The sequence below is a fragment of the Lipophrys pholis genome (genome assembly GCF_963383615.2).
Source record: "Lipophrys pholis genome assembly, chromosome: 18".
Lineage (NCBI taxonomy): Eukaryota > Metazoa > Chordata > Actinopteri > Blenniiformes > Blenniidae > Lipophrys > Lipophrys pholis.
In genome coordinates, this window is record NC_137646.1 from 25,976,553 (window position 1) to 25,996,038 (window position 19,486).

At 46.6% G+C, this 19,486-nt stretch overlaps 2 protein-coding genes across 3 annotated transcripts; one reads left to right on the forward strand and one right to left on the reverse strand.

Annotated features, from left to right (window-relative positions):
* Nucleotides 1–1,116: 1,116 nt before the first annotated feature.
* Nucleotides 1,117–4,530, reverse strand: anapc10 (anaphase promoting complex subunit 10). Of its 2 annotated transcripts, none has more exons than XM_080485910.1 (6): nt 4,381–4,530; nt 3,578–3,693; nt 3,111–3,201; nt 2,606–2,726; nt 2,467–2,520; nt 1,117–1,877 (listed from the first exon to the last, which is right to left on the reverse strand). In XM_080485910.1, exons 2-6 carry the CDS (start codon nt 3,690–3,692, stop codon nt 1,698–1,700), a joined length of 561 nt encoding a protein of 186 aa, XP_080342036.1. In that variant the 5' UTR covers nt 3,693; nt 4,381–4,530; the 3' UTR covers nt 1,117–1,697. The 2 variants fall into 2 exon arrangements, with proteins under 2 accessions (XP_080342036.1, XP_080342037.1); XM_080485911.1 differs by having other exon boundaries at nt 3,578–3,704; nt 4,381–4,522.
* A 28-nt stretch (nt 4,531–4,558) lies between these two features.
* abce1 (ATP-binding cassette, sub-family E (OABP), member 1) lies at nt 4,559–14,393 on the forward strand. Its single transcript, XM_080485909.1, has 18 exons — nt 4,559–4,692; nt 6,795–6,937; nt 7,182–7,267; nt 7,353–7,450; nt 8,509–8,626; nt 9,156–9,293; nt 9,398–9,467; nt 9,570–9,666; nt 10,049–10,138; nt 10,475–10,596; nt 11,385–11,509; nt 11,581–11,677; nt 11,823–11,941; nt 12,444–12,554; nt 13,136–13,278; nt 13,632–13,754; nt 13,835–13,946; nt 14,157–14,393. The coding sequence occupies exons 2-18, from the start codon at nt 6,835–6,837 to the stop codon at nt 14,202–14,204; spliced, it is 1,800 nt and encodes a 599-aa protein (XP_080342035.1). The 5' UTR covers nt 4,559–4,692; nt 6,795–6,834; the 3' UTR covers nt 14,205–14,393.
* The last annotated feature ends 5,093 nt before the right edge of the window (nt 14,394–19,486 follow it).

The following is a 19,486-nucleotide window of genomic DNA, read 5'->3' on the forward strand; positions in this document are numbered from 1 at the left end:
CTAGGCAACGCCTCCAGCAAGATCAGCAAGATTCCCATGCGACGTTTCCACGGCAACGAGGAACGGCGGAAACGTGGATTTTTTTTTTTTTTTAATTTCTTTGCAGTTGTGAGGCTCCGAAACGTGTAATCATGTAAAATAATAAATACATAAAAATGGTCAGAAACAGATTGTAAATAAGACGAGGATGTAAATATTCAACTTTTTGTAAAAAGAAAAGAGGAAATACGGTCGGGGGGATGAAGGGATGAATATATGAACCAATAAAGAGGTTTTTCTAATAACTTCTGTTTCCGTTTCCAATCTGTTTGATTCACGACGTTTGTTTTAGGGATGCAGTACACCAGTATCTGTCCTGATACTGCACGGAGTACTTGTACTCGGCACTATCATCCCCGATACCCCGGCCAGTATTACGCGACGCCATCCATCAGCAACGTCGCCTGCAGGTACGTAAGCTATGTTCGTATAGCCGTCATGGCAGCGTCGGCGATATCGCCGCTCGGGTCTCGGGTGTTTTGTTGACGATTCTTTTAAAAAAAACTTTAAAAACCTGATTTCTGTGAAACCTCCACCATGACGCTCCGCGGCTTGTCGGCCATGTTGGATCCTGTGGCGGGCCGGTTTTGGAACACGGGCCTGATGTTTGACAGCCCAACTTTAAATCTGTTGATGGTCATGGCGCAGCTTTGCTCGAGGCTCCAGATGAAATTAAAATGATGCAGTTCGCAGGTTGGGCCACCAGGTGGCGCTGTTGGGTGAAGTGAAGTCAGAGCCAGACTGAAAACTCCCGGCGCCGCTGTTCAGCCTTTCGTTCACCGCCGCCTCCCGCTCGCCCAGAATCCTTTCACAGCCCCTCGGGAGGCATCCTGTGTTTGACCTTTTGACCTTTTGACCTCCGGCGAGGCGACCGCGGGCGGCGGCTGGTATTCTGTTCACGAAAAAAAGCTTTTAGTGAGATGGAACCAGTCTGATGGCGCAGCAATTACACTAAGAGCCCCCCCCCCCCCCCCCCCCCCCCCACACACACACACACACACACACACACACACACACGTTGATTTAATGGATTTCCTTCCGAGAACTCAAACATCCTGTTTTTAACTCTGTCAAGTCGATTCAGGCCGTTTATTTTTATTGTTTTCCGCCGTCGTTTATTTAGAAAAACAAAACAAATAAAACCTTGACACACATTTTGTATAAAGACGTAGAAATCGGTTCACTAAGAGACAGAAAACGTTGAACCTCGACTCTTTTCAGACAGAAGCCCTCTGGTTTATCACCTGTTTAATTCTGGCTGTTGTTCCGGTTTAGAACCTTGAGGTTTCTCCTTAAAAACCTTGAGAAACCAGAATCTGTAACGCGAAGGCTCATCCAGCGTCCCTGCGCCGCCGCCTCCTCTGGCTCCCTCTGGTGGTCAAAAGGCTGAACTGCACTGATTTGTCTCCATCGATGAAAGAAAGTCACGTTGTGGCTTCAAAACATTTAATTCAACATGAGATAACAAAACCCGGGTAAAGAGAAACGGTGGGCGCCGGGGTCGTGTATTTTACAGGCCAGTCTTAGAGGAAACGCGTTGCTAAGACTTTATTGTTCCTGAAACATTAAAAAAAAAAAAAGCTGTCAGGGTGGAGTGTCCCGTGTTCTAACACATCTGCAGGTCTGAGTCCGTTGTGGAGGCTCCGCCCTCTTCCCGATCACCTGATGGTTCGGTACATCATGAAGTCGACGGTGGTGCAGCGCGGGAACTTCCCGATGGAGCTCTCCTCCACCGGCGTGTAGACCTTGATCTGCCGCATGTGAGTGTCTCTGCCGTTCTGGTGGTTTGCCAGAACCGCGATCTGGATCATGAAGGTGCTGATCGGCTCGTTCGTCCGCTGGAATACACAAAGATTCTGAAAAACTACTTCACATTGGAGAGTTTCCTCCTGAAAGGTTTAGGTCTAGACAGAACAGTTCTTAACGGCTCTCGGAACGGGTCTGGACAGAACAGTACTTAAAGGTTCTTGGAACGGGTCTATACGCAACGGTTCTTGGCAGAACGGTTATTAACGGAACAGTTCTTGATGGAACGGGTCTCAACAGAATGGGTATGGATGGAACGACTCTTGGCAGAAGGGGTCTAGACAGAACGATCCTTAACAAAATGGTTCTTGATGGAACGGGTCTCGACAGAACGATCCTTAACAAAATGGTTCTTGATGGAACGGGTCTGGACGGAACGGGTTCAGACAACGGTTCTTGACAGAATGGGTCTGGACGGAACGGGTCAGGAGGGAATGGTTCTTAGCAGAATGGTTATTAATGGAACAGTTCTTGATGGAACGGGTCTTGACAGAATGGGCATGGACTGAACGACTCTTGGCAGAACGGGCCTCGACAGAACGGTTCTTGACGGAGCAGTTCTTAACGGAACGGGACTAGACAGAACAGTTCTTGGAGGAACGGTTCCGGTGATTTCCTCACCTGGTTCATGAGTGAGATGTGGATCCACCCGCTGGGCTCGACCATCTCCAGCTGCTGCAGAGACGCGAGGAAGCGACAGAGTGTCAGCGCAGACGGAGAACCTCAGCGGTCCGGTCCGCTCAGGTCACGGAGAACTTACCCGGACTTCCTGAAGGTTGTGGAAGTTGTTTCCGACGCGGACGGAGATCTTACTGGGCGTGTAGCTCTCGTCTGACTTGTAATCCGCGTAGATGCACAGCATCTTCACCGTCGTCCTCCTCCTGCACAAGAACGGGAAAAATACCCACATTTAAAAAGTTGGATTAATCCGTGAACCGTGTCCCGCTCCTGAACACTCCGGAGGTTCAGACGCTGGCGGAATTTTTAATTTCCCTGAGAAATCGTGGATTAAAGTCCGAATTCGGACGGATTGTCTCCGGATGTACTCGTTCTTTTGTTAAAGAATTCAGATTTTATTTTTTGGACTGAACGGATCTGGAGGGTCTTGAAGGTTTACCGGACGTGTACCGGATGTGTACCGGACGTGTACCGGACGTGTACCGGATGTGTACCGGACGTGTACCGGACGTGTACCGGACGTGTACCGGATGTGTACCGGACGTGTACCGGACGTGTACCGGAGCGCGTCCCCCCCCCAGCGTTACCTGAACTGGATGTTGACCAGGTGAGGCTGCGATCCGTCGGACTGCCAGTACGTCTCCAGGTTGTCGTCTCTCAGCTGGTCCACCCCGAACCCTGAACACAAAACAGCTGGTATCACGGTGACTGTCAAAATAAAAGCACCAAGTCCCAGGAGAGTATGGACTGGGAGTCATACTGTTCTGATTGGCTCTACTGAGCATGTGCAGAGGAACTAGTTACTACCAACGTGGTGCGAACGTGTAGCAGCAGCAATACCGCCGTCGACTCGGGACGGAGCCTGAGCGTTTTCGAAAAGTTCCACCCCGGGAGCAGTTTTGCAAACGTTGCTGAGCACTGCCGCTGTGTGAACGGACGCCCAAAATACAACGCAAGTTTCGTGTTTTCACTTGAAATTGTTGTGGTAATCGGTGCCTAAGACTTCTGAAGTTCTGGGGTCGTGGTTCTGGGAGTCTCTGGTTCCGGGACGTACCGGGTTTACAGGAGGACAGCGACCACACCGCCTGGGACCCGATCTCTCGCACCGTCCCAGTCCGCTCCAGCTGTTTGGGGTCGGCGCCCGGCGGGGTTTTGCTCGGCGTGGCCATCCTGCGGAGACACTGGGTCACATGTGGACGACTCGAAAGCTTCTCTCAAAACTTTTCACTCAAACTCTCCAAAAACACACGTGGATCAGTTTAAAACAAGAATCCTCCAATCAGATGAGCGACAAAGTTCCCTGAATATAACTCAGCCTCCATATGATCACTTAAACTAATAGAATTACAGATTTGTGCATCTGTTATAATGTATTTATCCATGGATATGATCACTAAACATGAACCAAACTCCCATTGAAAATTCTGATTATTTGAATTTTAATCACAGACAACCTGACAAAATAAGCACAGTTAACGATTCAAGAGACGACAAACAGACTTGGATCTTTCTGCAAAAAGCTGACGCACGTATATTATCTATGGCGCAAAAAGGACGCGTCAAAAGTCAAAATGTGTGGGTGAGTGTAGTGGTGGCATAAGAACAGAAAATGAGGGGAATGGACAAATTATAATTCATACATCAAACCGATATATTTCACCGTGATGTTCAGACGACAGACAGGTTAAACGATATGTAGTTGAGTTTGTTTTTAAGCGTTTTAAACTTAAAGGACGATGTCAAGAATTCGGCTAAAAAATGAATGGAGTCTGGTTGGGCGCTGTGGCTAAAGGTGTTGGCATCCACCATTCTGGCTAAAATTAGACTTTCTGGCGAAAACGAGAGTTTCTAACTCACACGGAGCGATGGCGGGAGAGTCCGGTGTGCTGTTTTGGTGCATCGGTGGGAAGCTGGCGGGTGAAAATAAAGTTTAAAATCGTTTTTTTTCGGGAGAAACGAGAGACGCATCAAATCTTCTCGAGCGTGACGTCATGACGCTGCGGGTCCGGTCGCACTTTGGTGACGTCATCTCCCGCCATCTTTCCTGCCGGTTTCCAGGCGAAGAACACGTTGCTGGGAGGGAAAAAACAAGTTTCGCCGAGTTTTTGTACCCCGAACGACCTTTAATTGTGTCTTTTCCGGCAGCGGCACTACCGGAGCAGAGGAGAGGTGAGTTTCCCGGGGTTTCGGTGCTTCCATGCCGCCTGCGTGGCCTCGGAAACGGGAGCGCAGCTGTCAAAGTGTGCGGCCTGCGGTGCTAACGCGGAGCTAGCCATTAGCTCCAGTTATACCTGTTAAAAAAAAGACGCAATCGGGTTTCATTGTGAAGCTATAAACTCCTCACATTAACTGATCCGGCCTCGGGAGCAGAACTCGATCACTGTCGTGTTGAATCACTCTCACGCAGCTCATATTCTCCATCCTGGAAAATACTGCGTTGTAATCTTTTCCCCCCTCCATATTTACATCCCGAACCCCCGTTCGCTAAACGTCAAGATTAATATTTTTGTTGACGTTCCGAGGTTAAACCCGGCGCATACAACACGACCCGGGGTGATTTGTGAATGTTGTGAGCCGTGGTTGAATTCGGCTGAGAAATGAGGCTCAGATCAGCAGGTCATCCGAGGACAAACCCAGTTGGATGCTCGTCGCCGCCGCCCGTCACGCTGCGGCTCAAACGGCTAAATGTTACAGATAAGCCCCCAAACCAGCACGGAACACGTGGCCTGCGTGTGACCAGCCAGTGACGCTTTAACCAGTAACACCACAGTGATGGATGAAATGGTTAAAATCACCCTGTGTTGGGTCTCCACGATCAGAGGTGAGGGAAACCAGAGAGGCCAGTTTTTAAATGGATTCTGGTGTGAGTCAGTCTGGAGAACGTTTACGCATACCCGGGATTTTACTAACATTTTAATATTACCCCGTCTACTTTTATTAAAAAGAATCTTCATATACAACTCATTTACAAAACAAAAATCTTCATTAACATAGACCTGCATATACACCTGTTTCAAAGCGACTGTGAGCATGCCAAACCTATAGGGGGCGGTGTGACGAGAACCATGACGCCATGCTGGCGCCAGTTATTTCCTGTTCAACGATAACGGCGCACAGTTTATTTAGACCAAAAAAGAAGCAGGGCTCCTCCTAAATGAGGCGATAGAATAAAACGTTAAAAACAAGCAGCTTTCACTGGATCCAGCCTCATCACAGCGTTCAAACCACGAGCACCGGTCGCACGCTGATGACGCTTCTATCTCAGATTGTGACGTTAATCTACGGCTCCGCCTCTTTAGACGCAAACGGAGACGCGGAGTTTTTCTAAATCTCCATTTTCAGAAATCATTGTTTGTGGTGATTCGTAGCTGCGTTTGTGTCAGACGTGTAAAAGGTGTCGGCAGCAGTGAGACGTCATCGTGCATCCGTCATGACGGTAGTGAAAACACACGAGGAAAATTCAACCAAATCAGAAAGGTGAAATCATAACGAGAAAATCTCCGGTGCCTACCTCTCCCTTGACGTCGGCGTCTCCGTGGCAACGGACACGAGCCGCCTCTCCCAGCCGCTTTGTACGGGAACGTTCTTCTCGGCTTTGTGGGGATTTATTGGGGGAAAGTTGGAGCAACGTGTTGCCGAAACGCCCCCGTGCTCCTAGTGGGCAGCAAATGATGACGATAAAGAAAAGGTCTCCGGTGTGCCGGGCTCCAGCTGTTTTGCGTTCCTTCCATGTCGCCCAGTAGGTGGTGGCAGTGTTTAAAAAAAACCTTAATATTCTAGGTTAAGACGTAGGGAGATAATTCCTTGTTCATGTTTTTGAAAATGGTGCAGCTATTAATGTGAATGTTCACAAGTCTCCTTTCAAACTGCAGAATTCTATTTATTTATTTATTTAACCAAAGAACAGCTGGAACGTTGATTCCAGGAGGTAAATAAAAGTTCTTGTTCTTAAGTTTGATGAAATAAAATCAGAACTTGTTTCTCGAGACGTCTGTCATTAGTGCGTTTTGTTTTCTTTTAAACTGAGGGAGGGAAGAATTATAAATGTGAATGAGAAACTTGGAGCTTTTATTTTTCGGCCACATCGCCGAGCAGGAAGAGTGTTTAGAAGCCGACGGTGCGGCGGCGCTCTGCCTGCGTTTACAGGGAAATACTGCAATCTCAGGCCGCGCAGCCTCGTGTTGAACAAACCCCCGCCTCCAGTGTCTCGGCACAGATAACGGGCGTCCGTCATCTCGCCTCTGATTCTGCGGTGGTTTTTCGTCCCTCAGCTCCGCCGGCGCTCCACGCCAGTCATTCCCGCCCGGCGCCATGGCAGACAAGAACACCAGGATCGCCATCGTCAACCACGACAAGTGCAAACCCAAGAAATGTCGCCAGGAGTGCAAGAAGAGCTGCCCGGTGGTCCGAATGGGTGAGCTGCGGGGGCGGCGGGGGCGGGGTGAATCCATCAAGACATCTTCACCACTGGAGTGTTAATGTGTGTGTGTGTGTGTGTGTGTGTGTGTGTGTGTGTGTGTGTGTGTGTGTGTGTGTGTGTGTGTGTGTGTGTGTGTGTGTGTGTGTGTGTGTGTGTGTGTGTGTGTGTGTGTGTGTGTGTGTGTGTGTGTGTGTGTGTGTGTGTGTGTGTGTGTGTGTGTGTGTGTGTGTGTGTGCAGGGAAGTTGTGCATCGAGGTGACGCCACAGAGTAAGATCGCCTGGATCTCGGAGTCTCTGTGCATAGGCTGCGGCATCTGCATCAAGGTAACGGTGGCGGCGAGGCGGGGGCGGGGCTTATAACCGCGTCGCCGCTCGTGTCACCTCCGGCGTTTCTCTCTCTCCCCCGTAGAAATGTCCGTTCGGAGCGTTGTCCATCGTCAACCTGCCCAGCAACCTGGAGAAGGAAACCACACACAGATACTGCGCCAACTCGTTCAAATTGCACCGGTACGTTGAGCCGCCGCCGGTGGTGGGCGGGGTCCGGCACGCCGCCGGTGGGCGGGGTCCGGCGGTGGGCGGAGTCCGGCACGCCGCCTCCAACATCTCAAACTGTGTGAAGTGCACGTTTTAGTCCAAATACTGAAAAACCTTCACTCACTCACCAGTTCTACTACGATGAATCAAAGTTTCCGGACGATGCGCCGCTACTTTTGTCGCACGCTCTGAACCCTGCGGCTTAAACGGCGGTGCCGGGTTAGCTAGCGTCATGCTGACAATACGTGGGTGATGCCTTCAGGTGCATCACGTAACTCCAAACTTTCTCTTCTAAATGTGGTGGCCGTGGCTTTATAGTATATTCAGGAGCAGCTCAGACAAAGTACAGTACTTTGGGGTTTTTTTGGTCTGTTTTCAAGCTAACGGGTAGAGATGCACCGATACTAGTGGAGTACTAGTGGAGTACTTGTAGTAGTGAAAAGCTCCCTGATACAACCTGACAAGTATTGCGTCGTGTGATGTCATCTGCCGGCAATCTGAGCAGCAGCTACGTAACAGAGCAACGTCCGCGGTTTGGAGGTTCTTTAATATTAACGAGGAGAAAAGAAAAAAACACTGTAGAATTATGAGGAAGAGGAGGAAGAGGAGGAGTTCGTACAGCAACTTCATCACTAGAGACGTTTAGACCATTTGGACTGTACGGAGGTCGTTCACTGTAACGCCATACCTTCACATACAAACGGTGTTATGGCATGGTATCGGTAAGTAGCTAAAGGTTAGTACTGGTATCGGTACTCAGTATCGGTAAGTAGCTAAAGGTTAGTACTCATACTTCCAAAAAGTGTTGTCAGTCCTGACTAATCGTGTGTGTGTGTGTGTGTGTGTGTGTGTGTGTGTGTGTGTGTGTGTGTGTGTGTGTGTGTGTGTGTGTGTGTGTGTGTGTGTGTGTGTGTGTGTGTGTGTGTGTGTGTGTGTGTGTGTGTGTGTGTGTGTGTGTGTGTGTGTGTGTGTGTGTGTGTGTGTGTGTGTGTGTGTGTGTGTGTGTGTGTGTGTGTGTGTGTGTGTGTCAGGCTGCCCATTCCCAGGCCCGGCGAGGTTCTGGGTCTGGTCGGGACCAACGGTATCGGGAAGTCCACGGCTCTGAAGATCCTGGCCGGGAAACAGAAACCCAACCTGGGAAAATACGATGTGAGTGTTGAAGTACTTCATTGCAGTATTTTCAGTTCAGCCCAGTTTCACCTTGAGTGGATAAAGTACTCGTTTCTTTATCTTCACCAAAACAAACGAGTGAATCTCAACATTTAGACGATCTAATAAAACCTTCTGGTGGAAAACGTCTCGCGGCTAATGCTAGTTAGCTTTCATCAGCGGTAGCTCAGCGTCGTGTCGCTACTCTTCATTTCCTTGGCGGCTTGGCGGCCATGTTGGATTCTAAAGTGACGGTAACACAAGAAGTTCAGAGGATCAACCACGTTATTTTGAACATAATAAAAATTATTACCGCATAAAAATATAAGTAGTACTGGTTAGTATCGGTACCGGTATCGGTTCATATGTGACGGTATCCTTCCCTAGTTTTGGACGCTCAAAACAAAACAACCAAAAGTTTTGTTTTCTCACTCGAACTCGTTCCGTTTATAAACCTGCACAGGCGGAAATGTTTTCCCACTCTGCTGTTTTATTGTGGCGGTGTGACGCTCGCTGTTTCCTGTCCCAGAATCCTCCAGACTGGCAGGAGATCCTGACCTACTTCAGAGGCTCGGAGCTGCAGAACTACTTCACCAAGATCCTGGAGGACGACCTGCGGGCCATCGTCAAGCCGCAGTACGTGGACCAGATCCCCAAGACGGTGAAGGTGAGGCGGCGTTGTGGCGGCGGTGGCGGTGGCGGCGGCGGCGTAGAGCAGTTCCCCTCCTGGACGGCGTTCTGAGCGGTGTGTGTGCTTTGATGTTCCTTCAGGGCTCCGTCGGCGCCATCCTGAGCAGGAAGGACGACACGGACACGCAAGACATCGTCTGCAGGCAGCTGGGTGAGAACCGAGCAACAGAGACAAACTCTCTGGACGTCTCGTCTCCGGGCGTCTCCTGTCTGGACGTCTTTGGTTTCAAGCCCCTCCCCCTTTCTGTTTCAGATCTGAGTCACCTGCGTGAGAGGAACGTGGAGAATCTGTCAGGAGGGGAACTGCAGAGATTCGCCTGCGCCGTCGTCTGCATCCAGCGGGCCGACATGTGAGGCAGCTCTCTCTCTATCACTCTCTCTCTCTCTCTCTCTCTCTCTCTCTCTCTCTCTCTCTGACATGCTCTCTCTCTCTGACGTGCTCTCTCTCTCTCTGACGTGCTCTCTCTCTCCCTCTCTCTCTGACGTGCTCTCTCTCACTGACATGCTCTCTCTCTCTCCCTCTCTGACGTGCTCTCTCTCTCGCTCCTTCTCTGACGTGCTCTCTCTCTCTCTCTCTCCCTCTCTGACGTGCTCTCTCTCTCTCTCTCTCCCTCTCTGACGTGCTCTCTCTCTCTCTCTCTCCCTCTCTGACGTGCTCTCTCTCTCTCTCCCTCTCTGACGTGCTCTCTCTCTCTCTCTCTCCCTCTCTGACGTGCTCTCTCCTTCCCTCAGCTTCATGTTTGACGAGCCGTCCAGCTACCTGGATGTCAAACAGAGGCTGAAAGCCGCCATCACCATCCGCTCGCTCATCACCCCGGACAGGTAGCTTCCTCGCACCACGCAGCCGCCGCGTCTCTGAAATGGGTTGCGTTTCCATGGAAACCACAAACCGCTGAAAACCATGTAGTTGGCATGTTGGGCCACTAGTGGGTGCTGTTTGTTTCTGCAATGAAAACACACACACACACACGCACGCACGCAGCAGAGAACAAGGAGCTCTAAACATTAACACTGTTCGTACTTTCTAGTGGACAGACCACCAAGTTGGATTATTACTATGGTGACTGTCAAAATAAAAGCACCAAGTCCCGGTAGACTATGGACTGGGAGCCGTGACAGTTTTATTCCTGGTGTCTCACGTCGTCCTGTTGCTTTCAGGTACATCATCGTGGTGGAACACGACCTGAGCGTGCTGGACTACCTGTCCGACTTCATCTGCTGCCTGTACGGCGTCCCCAGCGCCTACGGAGTCGTCACCATGCCCTTCAGCGTCCGGGAAGGTGAGGCGCTGTCATCATGTCCCTACCGGGGGGGTCGCCACCGGGGGGTCAGTCAACATGGGAAACATAAGCAACGACAGAATGTTTGTTGTGCAACTATCCAGACATATTAACTCCTGGTGCGTGAGGCGTTCAGGGACAGTCAGGAAATCATATTAACTCCTGATGCGTGAGGCGTTCAGGGACGGATAGGAAATCATATTAACTCCTGATGCGTGAGGCGTTCAGGGACGGTCAGGAAATCATTAACTCCTGATGCGTGAGGCGTTCAGGGACTGTCAGGAAATCATATTAACTCCTGGTGCGTGAGGCGTTCAGGGACGGTCAGGAAATCATAGTAACTCCTGGTGCATGAGGCGTTCAGGGACTGTCAGGAAATCATATTAACTCCTGATGCGTGAGGCGTTCAGGGACGGTCAGGAAATCATTAACTCCTGGTGCGTGAGGCGTTCAGGGACAGTCAGGAAATCACAATAACTCCTGGTGCATGAGGCGTTCAGGGACTGTCAAGAAGACATATTAACTCCTGGTGCGTGAGGCATTCAGGGACGGTCAGGAAATCATATTAACTCCTGGTGCGTGAGGCGTTCAGGGAGAGTCAGGAAATCATATTTACTCCTGATGCGTGAGGCGTTCAGGGACAGTCAGGAAATCATTTTAACTCCTGGTGCGTGAGGCGTTCAGGAGCAGTCTGCGTGTTGTACGAAAGGTTTCGGTCAAAGTGTCTGACGCTCACGAGGCGTTCAGGGAACATGGATCCCGGTTATTTGACTGAAACTGTGCCGCAGGCATCAACATCTTCCTGGACGGCTACGTTCCCACGGAGAACCTGCGGTTCCGCGAGGCCTCGCTGGTCTTCAAGGTGGCTGAGACGGCCAACGAGGAGGAGGTGAAGCGGCTCCGGCACTACCAGGTACGTTTTCCTCCGCCGAGCCGCCAGAGCCGCCGCCAGTTCCGTTTGTGACGCCGCTGTGTGTCGCTCAGTATCCAGACATGGGCAAGACGATGGGCGAGTTCACGCTGGACATCAAAGGAGGAGAGTTCACCGACTCGGAGATCATGGTGATGCTGGGAGAGAACGGTGAGTCCCGCTGCCTGCGGTTACCGCGGAAACGCCATTCCGTCGCTCGGAGACACGAGAAACTTTTCGTCACGTTAGTGAGGAAAAGGTGTGAATGCTAAACCCGTTGCTGTGAAGGAGAAACGCTGAAGCTGTTTGTGTTCAGGCACGGGGAAGACCACCTTCATCAGGATGTTGGCCGGCGGCTTGAAGCCTGACGGAGGCGGAGACATTCCCATCCTCAACGTCAGCTACAAGCCTCAAACCATCAGCCCCAAGTTCAAGGTCCAGTACCACTGTCCACTGCTCCACCCTGCCACTGTCCCCTGCTCCACCCAACCACTGTCCCCTGCTCCACCCTGCCACTGTCCCCTGCTCCACCCTGCCACTGTCCACTGATCCACTGCTCCACCCAACACTGTCCACTGCTCCACCCAGCCACTGTCCACTGCTCCACCCTGCCACTGTCCACTGCTCCACCCAACCACTGCTCCACTGTCCCCTGCTCCACCCAACCACTGCTCCACCCAACCACTGTCCACTGCTCCACCCTGTTATTGATCCACTGCCCCGGCCGCAAGAGACATACTGAAGTGTGTGTGTGTGTGTGTGTGTGTGTGTGTGTGTGTGTGTGTGTGTGTGTGTGTGTGTGTGTGTGTGTGTGTGTGTGTGTGTGTGTGTGTGTGTGTGTGTGTGTGTGTGTGTGTGTGTGTGTGTGTGTGTGTGTGTGTGTGTGTGTGTGTGTGTGTGTGTGTGTGTGTGTGTGTGTGTGTGTGTGTGTGTGTAGGGCAGCGTCAGAGCTCTGCTCCATGAGAAGATCAGAGACGCCTACACCCACCCTCAGTTCATCACCGACGTCATGAAGCCGCTGCAGATCGAGAGCATCATCGACCAGGACGTAAGAACACACACACACCTGAACACGCACACCAGAACACACACACCTGAACACACACTCACCTGAACACACAAACACACACTCACCTGAACACACACTCGCACACACCTGAACACGCACTCACCTGAACACACACTCGCACTCACCTGAACACACACTCACCTGAACACACAAACACACACTCACCTGAACACACACTCGCACACACCTGAACACACACTCACCTGAACACACACTCGCACTCACCTGAACACACACTCGCACACACCTGAACACACACTCACCTGAACACACAAACACACACTCACCTGAACACACACTCGCACACACCTGAACACACACTCGCACACACCTGAACACACACTCACACACCTGAACACACACTCGCACACACCTGAACACACACTTACCTGAACACACACTCGCACTCACCTGAACACACACTCACCTGAACACACACTCACACTCACCTGAACACACACTCACCTGAACACACACTCACACTCACCTGAACACACACTCGCACTCACCTGAACACACACTAACACACACACTAACTTGCCCCCCCCCCCCCCCTGCAGGTGCAGAACCTGTCCGGAGGCGAGCTGCAGCGAGTCGCCCTCACACTGTGTCTGGGCAAACCGGCCGACGTCTACCTGATCGACGAGCCGTCCGCCTACCTGGACTCGGAGCAGAGGCTGATGGCGGCGCGCGTCATCAAGAGGTAGGGCGGTGGGCGGAGCTAAAGGTTTTACGACGTTCCCTGCGTCGCTCCTTCTCTCTCTGGAGACGTTAAAGACTGTCGGTGATACGAACCCGAGCTGCACTTGGTGTACTTTTCAAAATCACAGGAATGAAACAAGAACTTAAGAAAATAAAAGCACATTTAAAGGTAATTAAATATAAATAAATATATAATGACGACAAGCTGTGAAGGATTAACATTGTGAAAATGTTGCAGTAACGATACTGCCTAAGCCGCCAGTTCGACTACGCTGGTGTTTGAACCTTTAGCTTTGTAGCATGTAGAACACGCCCCCTGCTGGCGGTGGTGTGACGGCGCGTTTCCCCCCGCAGGTACATCCTCCACGCCAAGAAGACGGCGTTCGTGGTGGAGCACGACTTCATCATGGCGACCTACCTGGCCGACAGAGTCATCGTGTTCGACGGGATTCCCTCCAAGATGACGGCGGCTAACACGTGAGCGCTCGCCGTGCCGCCGCGCAAATATGCTTTTATTTTTGTAACTTGGTAACCGTGCGCCTGTGTCGCCCGCTCAGGCCTCAGAGTCTGCTGGCCGGCATGAACCGCTTCCTGTCGCTGCTGGAGATCACCTTCCGGAGGGACCCCAACAACTTCCGGCCGCGGATCAACAAACACGCCTCCATCAAGGTGAGCGCCGCGCGCTAGCTAGCCTCTACGCCCGCTCGCCGCTGAACCTGCTAGTTCATTCTGTGTGGGCGCGACTCGACGACCATTTTGCTATGGAGGCGCTTCGTTCAACCTTCGTGTTTGACTACTTTGCGATGTTTGTTAGACGAGAGTGAAGTGGGCGGAGCTAGCGCCCATCTGACCTTTGACCTTTGACCTCGTCTCCTCCAGGACACGGAACAGAAGAAGAGCGGGAACTATTTCTTCTTGGACGACTGAGATTTCCCGGCGTCGTGGCGTCGCCATGGCAACCGAGACGGGACGACCTAGGCACCCGGCCTCATCGGAACCTTTAAAAAAAACAACATAAACACCAAGAATGAAAATCAACGGCTCCATGTTGAGAAAACTCCCGTCATGACTCAGCAAATTTTATCTCAACCAGAATAAACCTGAAGCTTGAAACCACCAACAGGCTGCTTGTCCTCACTCTGTTACTGGTACTGGTACTGGTACTGGTACTGGTACTGGTACTGGTACTGCTACGACTATTTCTCTTATGACTATTACTGGTACTGGTACTTCTCTGTTACTGGTACTGGTACTACTCAGTTACTGGTACTGGTACTACTCAGTTCGTTACGACTCTCACTGTCCGTACTCTTACTGTTACTACTCTATTACTTATTTCACCAGGCCAGTTGTCTGAGATCAGGTTGTTTACAAACAAATCAGCCTGGAAGAATAAACAAGAAAACGTAAACACCCCGAGGCTCCGTTTCCACGACGACGCTGTGAAAAAACGATGTCCGTTTCCATGGAAATGGCAGAAAACCCCCAAAACGATGTGTCATATTTTAAGGTTTTACCACAACCGTACCTCCATTTTGTTTAATTGAAGTACAAATTGTTAATATTTTGTCTTATTCTGCAGTTTCCCACCAGGGTGACCTTTCACCTTCCTCCTTCAGTCCTTTGGGGTTTATTGGGAAACGTTTAGCCGCTAACGTCCCAAAATGGAATCGACTGCCGAATCACCCCCGAAGCTTTCATGGAATTCGGGTTTGTAGTTTTTGCGAAAAGTTGGTCAAATACATACAAACCAATAAATCAACAAATGGCCGCCGACAAAAATAAAACTTTTTCGCCTGAATTTTTGTTGAAGGTAATAATTCAGAATTTGTAATATTCCCGTTGTGATCGCTCACATTTAGTAATTGAAGGAATAAGATACCATGTGCTTTACATTTACAGCGTCGTAAAAGGTCGAAATACCCGCGTAAAGGCCGTCGCAAGCTAAAAGTGAACCATCGCGAGAGTCGTGGCGCCTCGACGCCTCGACGCCTGCCATCAAATTCAGACGGTGATTCTCACCGTCTGAAGCTCTTACCGTCATTTTCTATACTAATCCATCATTTTCTAAAAAAATGTAAATTTTCACCATTTGGACTTACTTTAGCCTTACCGTCATTTTTTATTGAAATCCATCAAAATCAAAAAATTTAAATTTTCACCATTTAGTGGCCTTACTATAGCCTTACCTCACTAATCCGTCATTTTCTACTGAAATCGTCCATTTTCTACATTTTTTAATTTTCACCATTTAGTGGCCTTACTTTAGCCTTACCTCACTAATCATTTTCTACTGAAATCCGCCATTTTCTAAATTTATAAAAATGTCACCATTTGGAGGCCTTACTATAGCCTTACTTCATTTTGTCATCATAGCCATAATTTTTCCAGGTTTTGAAATGTTCCCAGTCGTCACCATTCGGACGTCTTGTTGCTCTTCTGACTCCGCCTCCGCCTGCAGCCTGAAGTCTGGTCAGCCAAGCGCTCCCAGTCCTGTCGGCTGCTCACCTGTCCGCCGCCATCTTGTCCTGAACTCTGGAGCTGTGACGAAGCGAGCTGAGACGGCGTCTCCGAGCGCCGTCCATCGTCGGAGAGACGCTCCTTCATCAGACCAACTTCAGTGACGGCAACCAACGGCAACCTCGCTTCTGTCTGGCAGACTGACGCAACTCACCTGGGTCACACAATAAACCTGATTAACTCACCTGGGTCTCACAATAAACCTGATTAACTCACCTTTAACTCACCTGGGTCTCACAATAAACCTGATTAACTCACTTTAACTCACCTGGGTCTCACAATGAACCTGATTAACTCACCTTTAACTCACCTGGGTCTCACAATAAACCTGATTAACTCACTTTAACTCACCTGGGTCTCACAATAAACCTGATTAACTCACTTTAACTCACCTGGGTCTCACAATGAACCTGATTAACTCACCTGGGTCTCACAATGAACCTGATTAACTCACCTTTAACTCACCTGGGTCTCACAATGAACCTGATTAACTCACCTGGGTCTCACAATGAACCTGATTAACTCACTTTAACTCACCTGGGTCTCACAATAAACCTGATTAACTCACCTTTAACTCACCTGGGTCTCACAATGAACCTGATTAACTCACCTTTAACTCACCTGTGTCTCACAATAAACCTGATTAACTCACTGTTGATCTGCTTGTTTTCTACACTTCAGCCTTACCATATTGAGATTTACCAAAATCCTTTTTTTTTGTACATTTATTATCCATTTTCACCATTTGGAGGCCTTAGCCTTACTATTACTATAGCCTTACTATTACTTTTTATTGAAATCCATCAAAAGCTAAATATTTAAATTTTCACCACTTGGAGGCCTTACTATAGCCTTACCGTCATTTATTTTTTAAATAAATCAAAATCTATATTTTTTAATTTTCACCATTTGGAGGCCTTACTATAGCCTTACTATTACTTTTTATTGAAATCCATCAAAATCAAAATTTTTAAATTTTCACCATTTGGAGGCCTTACTATAGCCTTACCGTCATTTATTTTTTAAATCAATCAAAATCTAAATTTTTAAATTTTCACCATTTGGAGGCCTTACTATAGCCTTACCGTCATTTATTTTTAAATCAATCAAAATCAAAAAAATTTAATTTTCACCATTTGGAGGCCTTACTATAGCCTTACTATTACTTTTTATTGAAATCCATCAAAATCAAAATTTTTAAATATTCACCATTTGGAGGCCTTACTATAGCCTTACCGTCATTAGTTTTTGAAATCCATCAAAATCTAAATTTTTAAATATTCACCATTTGGAGGCCTTACTATAGCCTTACTATTACTTTTTATTGAAATCCATCAAAATCAAAATTTTTAAATATTCACCATTTGGAGGCCTTACTATAGCCTTACTATTACTTTTTATTGAAATCCATCAAAATCAAAATTTTTAAATATTCACCATTTGGAGGCCTTACTATAGCCTTACCTTCATTTATTTTTAAATCAATCAAAATCAAAAAAATTTAATTTTCACCATTTGGAGGCCTTACTATAGCCTTACCGTCATTTATTTTTTAAATAAATCAAAATCTAAATTTTTTAATTTTCACCATTTGGAGGCTTTACTATAGCCTTACTATTACTTTTTATTGAAATCCATCAAAATCTAAATTTTTAAATTTTCACCATTTGGAGGCCTTACTATAGCCTTACCGTCATTTATTTTTTAAATAAATCAAAATCTAAATTTTTTCATTTTCACCATTTGGAGGCCTTACTATAGCCTTACCGTCATTTATTTTTTAAATCCATCAAAATCTAAATTTTTTAATTTTCACCATTTGGAGGCCTTACTATAGCCTTACCGTCATTTATTTTTTAAATTAATCAAAATCTAAATTTTTTAATTTTCACCATTTGGAGGCCTTACTATAGCCTTACTATTACTATAGCCTTACTATTACTTTTTATTGAAATCCATCAAAATCTAAATTTTTAAATATTCACCATTTGGAGGCCTTACTATTACTATAGCCTTACCGTCATTTATTTTTTAAATCAATCAAAATCTAAATTTTTTAATTTTCACCATTTGGAGGCCTTACTATAGCCTTACTATTACTATAGCCTTACCTTCATTTATTTTTAAATCAATCAAAATCTAAATTTTTTAATTTTCACCATTTGGAGGCCTTACTATAGCCTTACTATTACTATAGCCTTACCGTCATTTATTTTTTAAATCAATCAAAATCTAAATTTTTTAATTTTCACCATTTGGAGGCCTTACTATAGCCTTGCCGTCATTTGTTTTTTGAAATCCATCAAAATCTAAATTTTTTAATTTTCACCATTTGGAGGCCTTGCTATAGCCTTACCTTCATTTATTTTTAAATCAATCAAAATCAAAAAATTTTAATTTTCACCATTTGGAGGCCTTACTATAGCCTTACCGTCATTTATTTTATAAAATCAATCAAAATCTAAATTTTTTAATTTTCACCATTTGGAGGCCTTACTATAGCCTTACTATTACTTTTTATTGAAATCCATCAAAATCTAAATTTTTAAATTTTCACCATTTGGAGGCCTTACTATAGCCTTACCGTCATTTATTTTATAAATCAATCAAAATCTAAATTTTTTAATTTTCACCATTTGGAGGCCTTACTATAGCCTTACCGTCATTTATTTTTTAAATCCATCAAAATCTAAATTTTTTAATTTTCACCATTTGGAGGCCTTACTATAGCCTTACCGTCATTTATTTTTTAAATTAATCAAAATCTAAATTTTTTAATTTTCACCATTTGGAGGCCTTACTATAGCCTTACTATCGTGTTTTATTGAAATCCATCAAAATCAAAATTTTTAAATTTTCACCATTTGGAGGCCTTACTATAGCCTTACTATTACTTTTTTATTGAAATCCATCAAAATCAAAAATTTTAAATATTCACCATTTGGAGGCCTTACTATAGCCTTACCGTCATTTATTTTTAAATCCATCAAAATCTAAATTTTTAAATATTCACCATTTGGAGGCCTTACTATAGCCTTACTATTACTATAGCCTTACCGTCATTAGTTTTTGAAATCCATCAAAATCTAAATTTTTTAATTTTCACCATTTGGAGGCCTTACTATAGCCTTACCGTCATTTATTTTTTAAGTCAATCAAAATCTTAATTTTTTAATTTTCACCATTTGGAGGCCTTACTATAGCCTTACTATTACTTTTTATTGAAATCCATCAAAATCAAAATTTTTTAATTTTCACCATTTGGAGGCCTTACTATAGCCTTACCGTCATTTATTTTTAAATCCATCAAAATCTAAATTTTTAAATATTCACCATTTGGAGGCCTTACTATAGCCTTACCGTCATTAGTTTTTGAAATCCATCAAAATCTAAATTTTTTAATTTTCACCATTTGGAGGCCTTACTATAGCCTTACTATTACTATAGCCTTACCGTCATTTATTTTTTAAATCAATCAAAATCTAAATTTTTTAATTTTCACCATTTGGAGGCCTTACTATAGCCTTACCGTCATTTATTTTTTAAATCAATCAAAAACTAAATTTTTAAATTTTCACCATTTGGAGGCCTTACTATAGCCTTACTATTACTATAGCCTTTTCACCATTTGGAGGCCTTACTATAGCCTTACCTTCATTTATTTTTAAATCAATCAAAATCAAAAATTT

Coding starts and splice junctions, on each gene's coding strand:
- anapc10 (XM_080485911.1), bottom strand. CDS start 4,491: ATGCGTCTCTCGTTTCTCCCGAAAAAAAACGATTTTAAACTTTATTTT. Junction 2,727..3,110: donor CTGGTCAACATCCAGTTCAG/GTAACGCTGGGG, acceptor GTTCTTGTGCAG/GAGGAGGACGACGGTGAAGA. Junction 1,878..2,466: donor ACATCTCACTCATGAACCAG/GTGAGGAAATCA, acceptor TGTGTATTCCAG/CGGACGAACGAGCCGATCAG.
- abce1 (XM_080485909.1), top strand. CDS start 6,835: ATGGCAGACAAGAACACCAGGATCGCCATCGTCAACCACGACAAGTGC. Junction 9,294..9,397: donor AGATCCCCAAGACGGTGAAG/GTGAGGCGGCGT, acceptor ATGTTCCTTCAG/GGCTCCGTCGGCGCCATCCT. Junction 9,468..9,569: donor CATCGTCTGCAGGCAGCTGG/GTGAGAACCGAG, acceptor TTTCTGTTTCAG/ATCTGAGTCACCTGCGTGAG.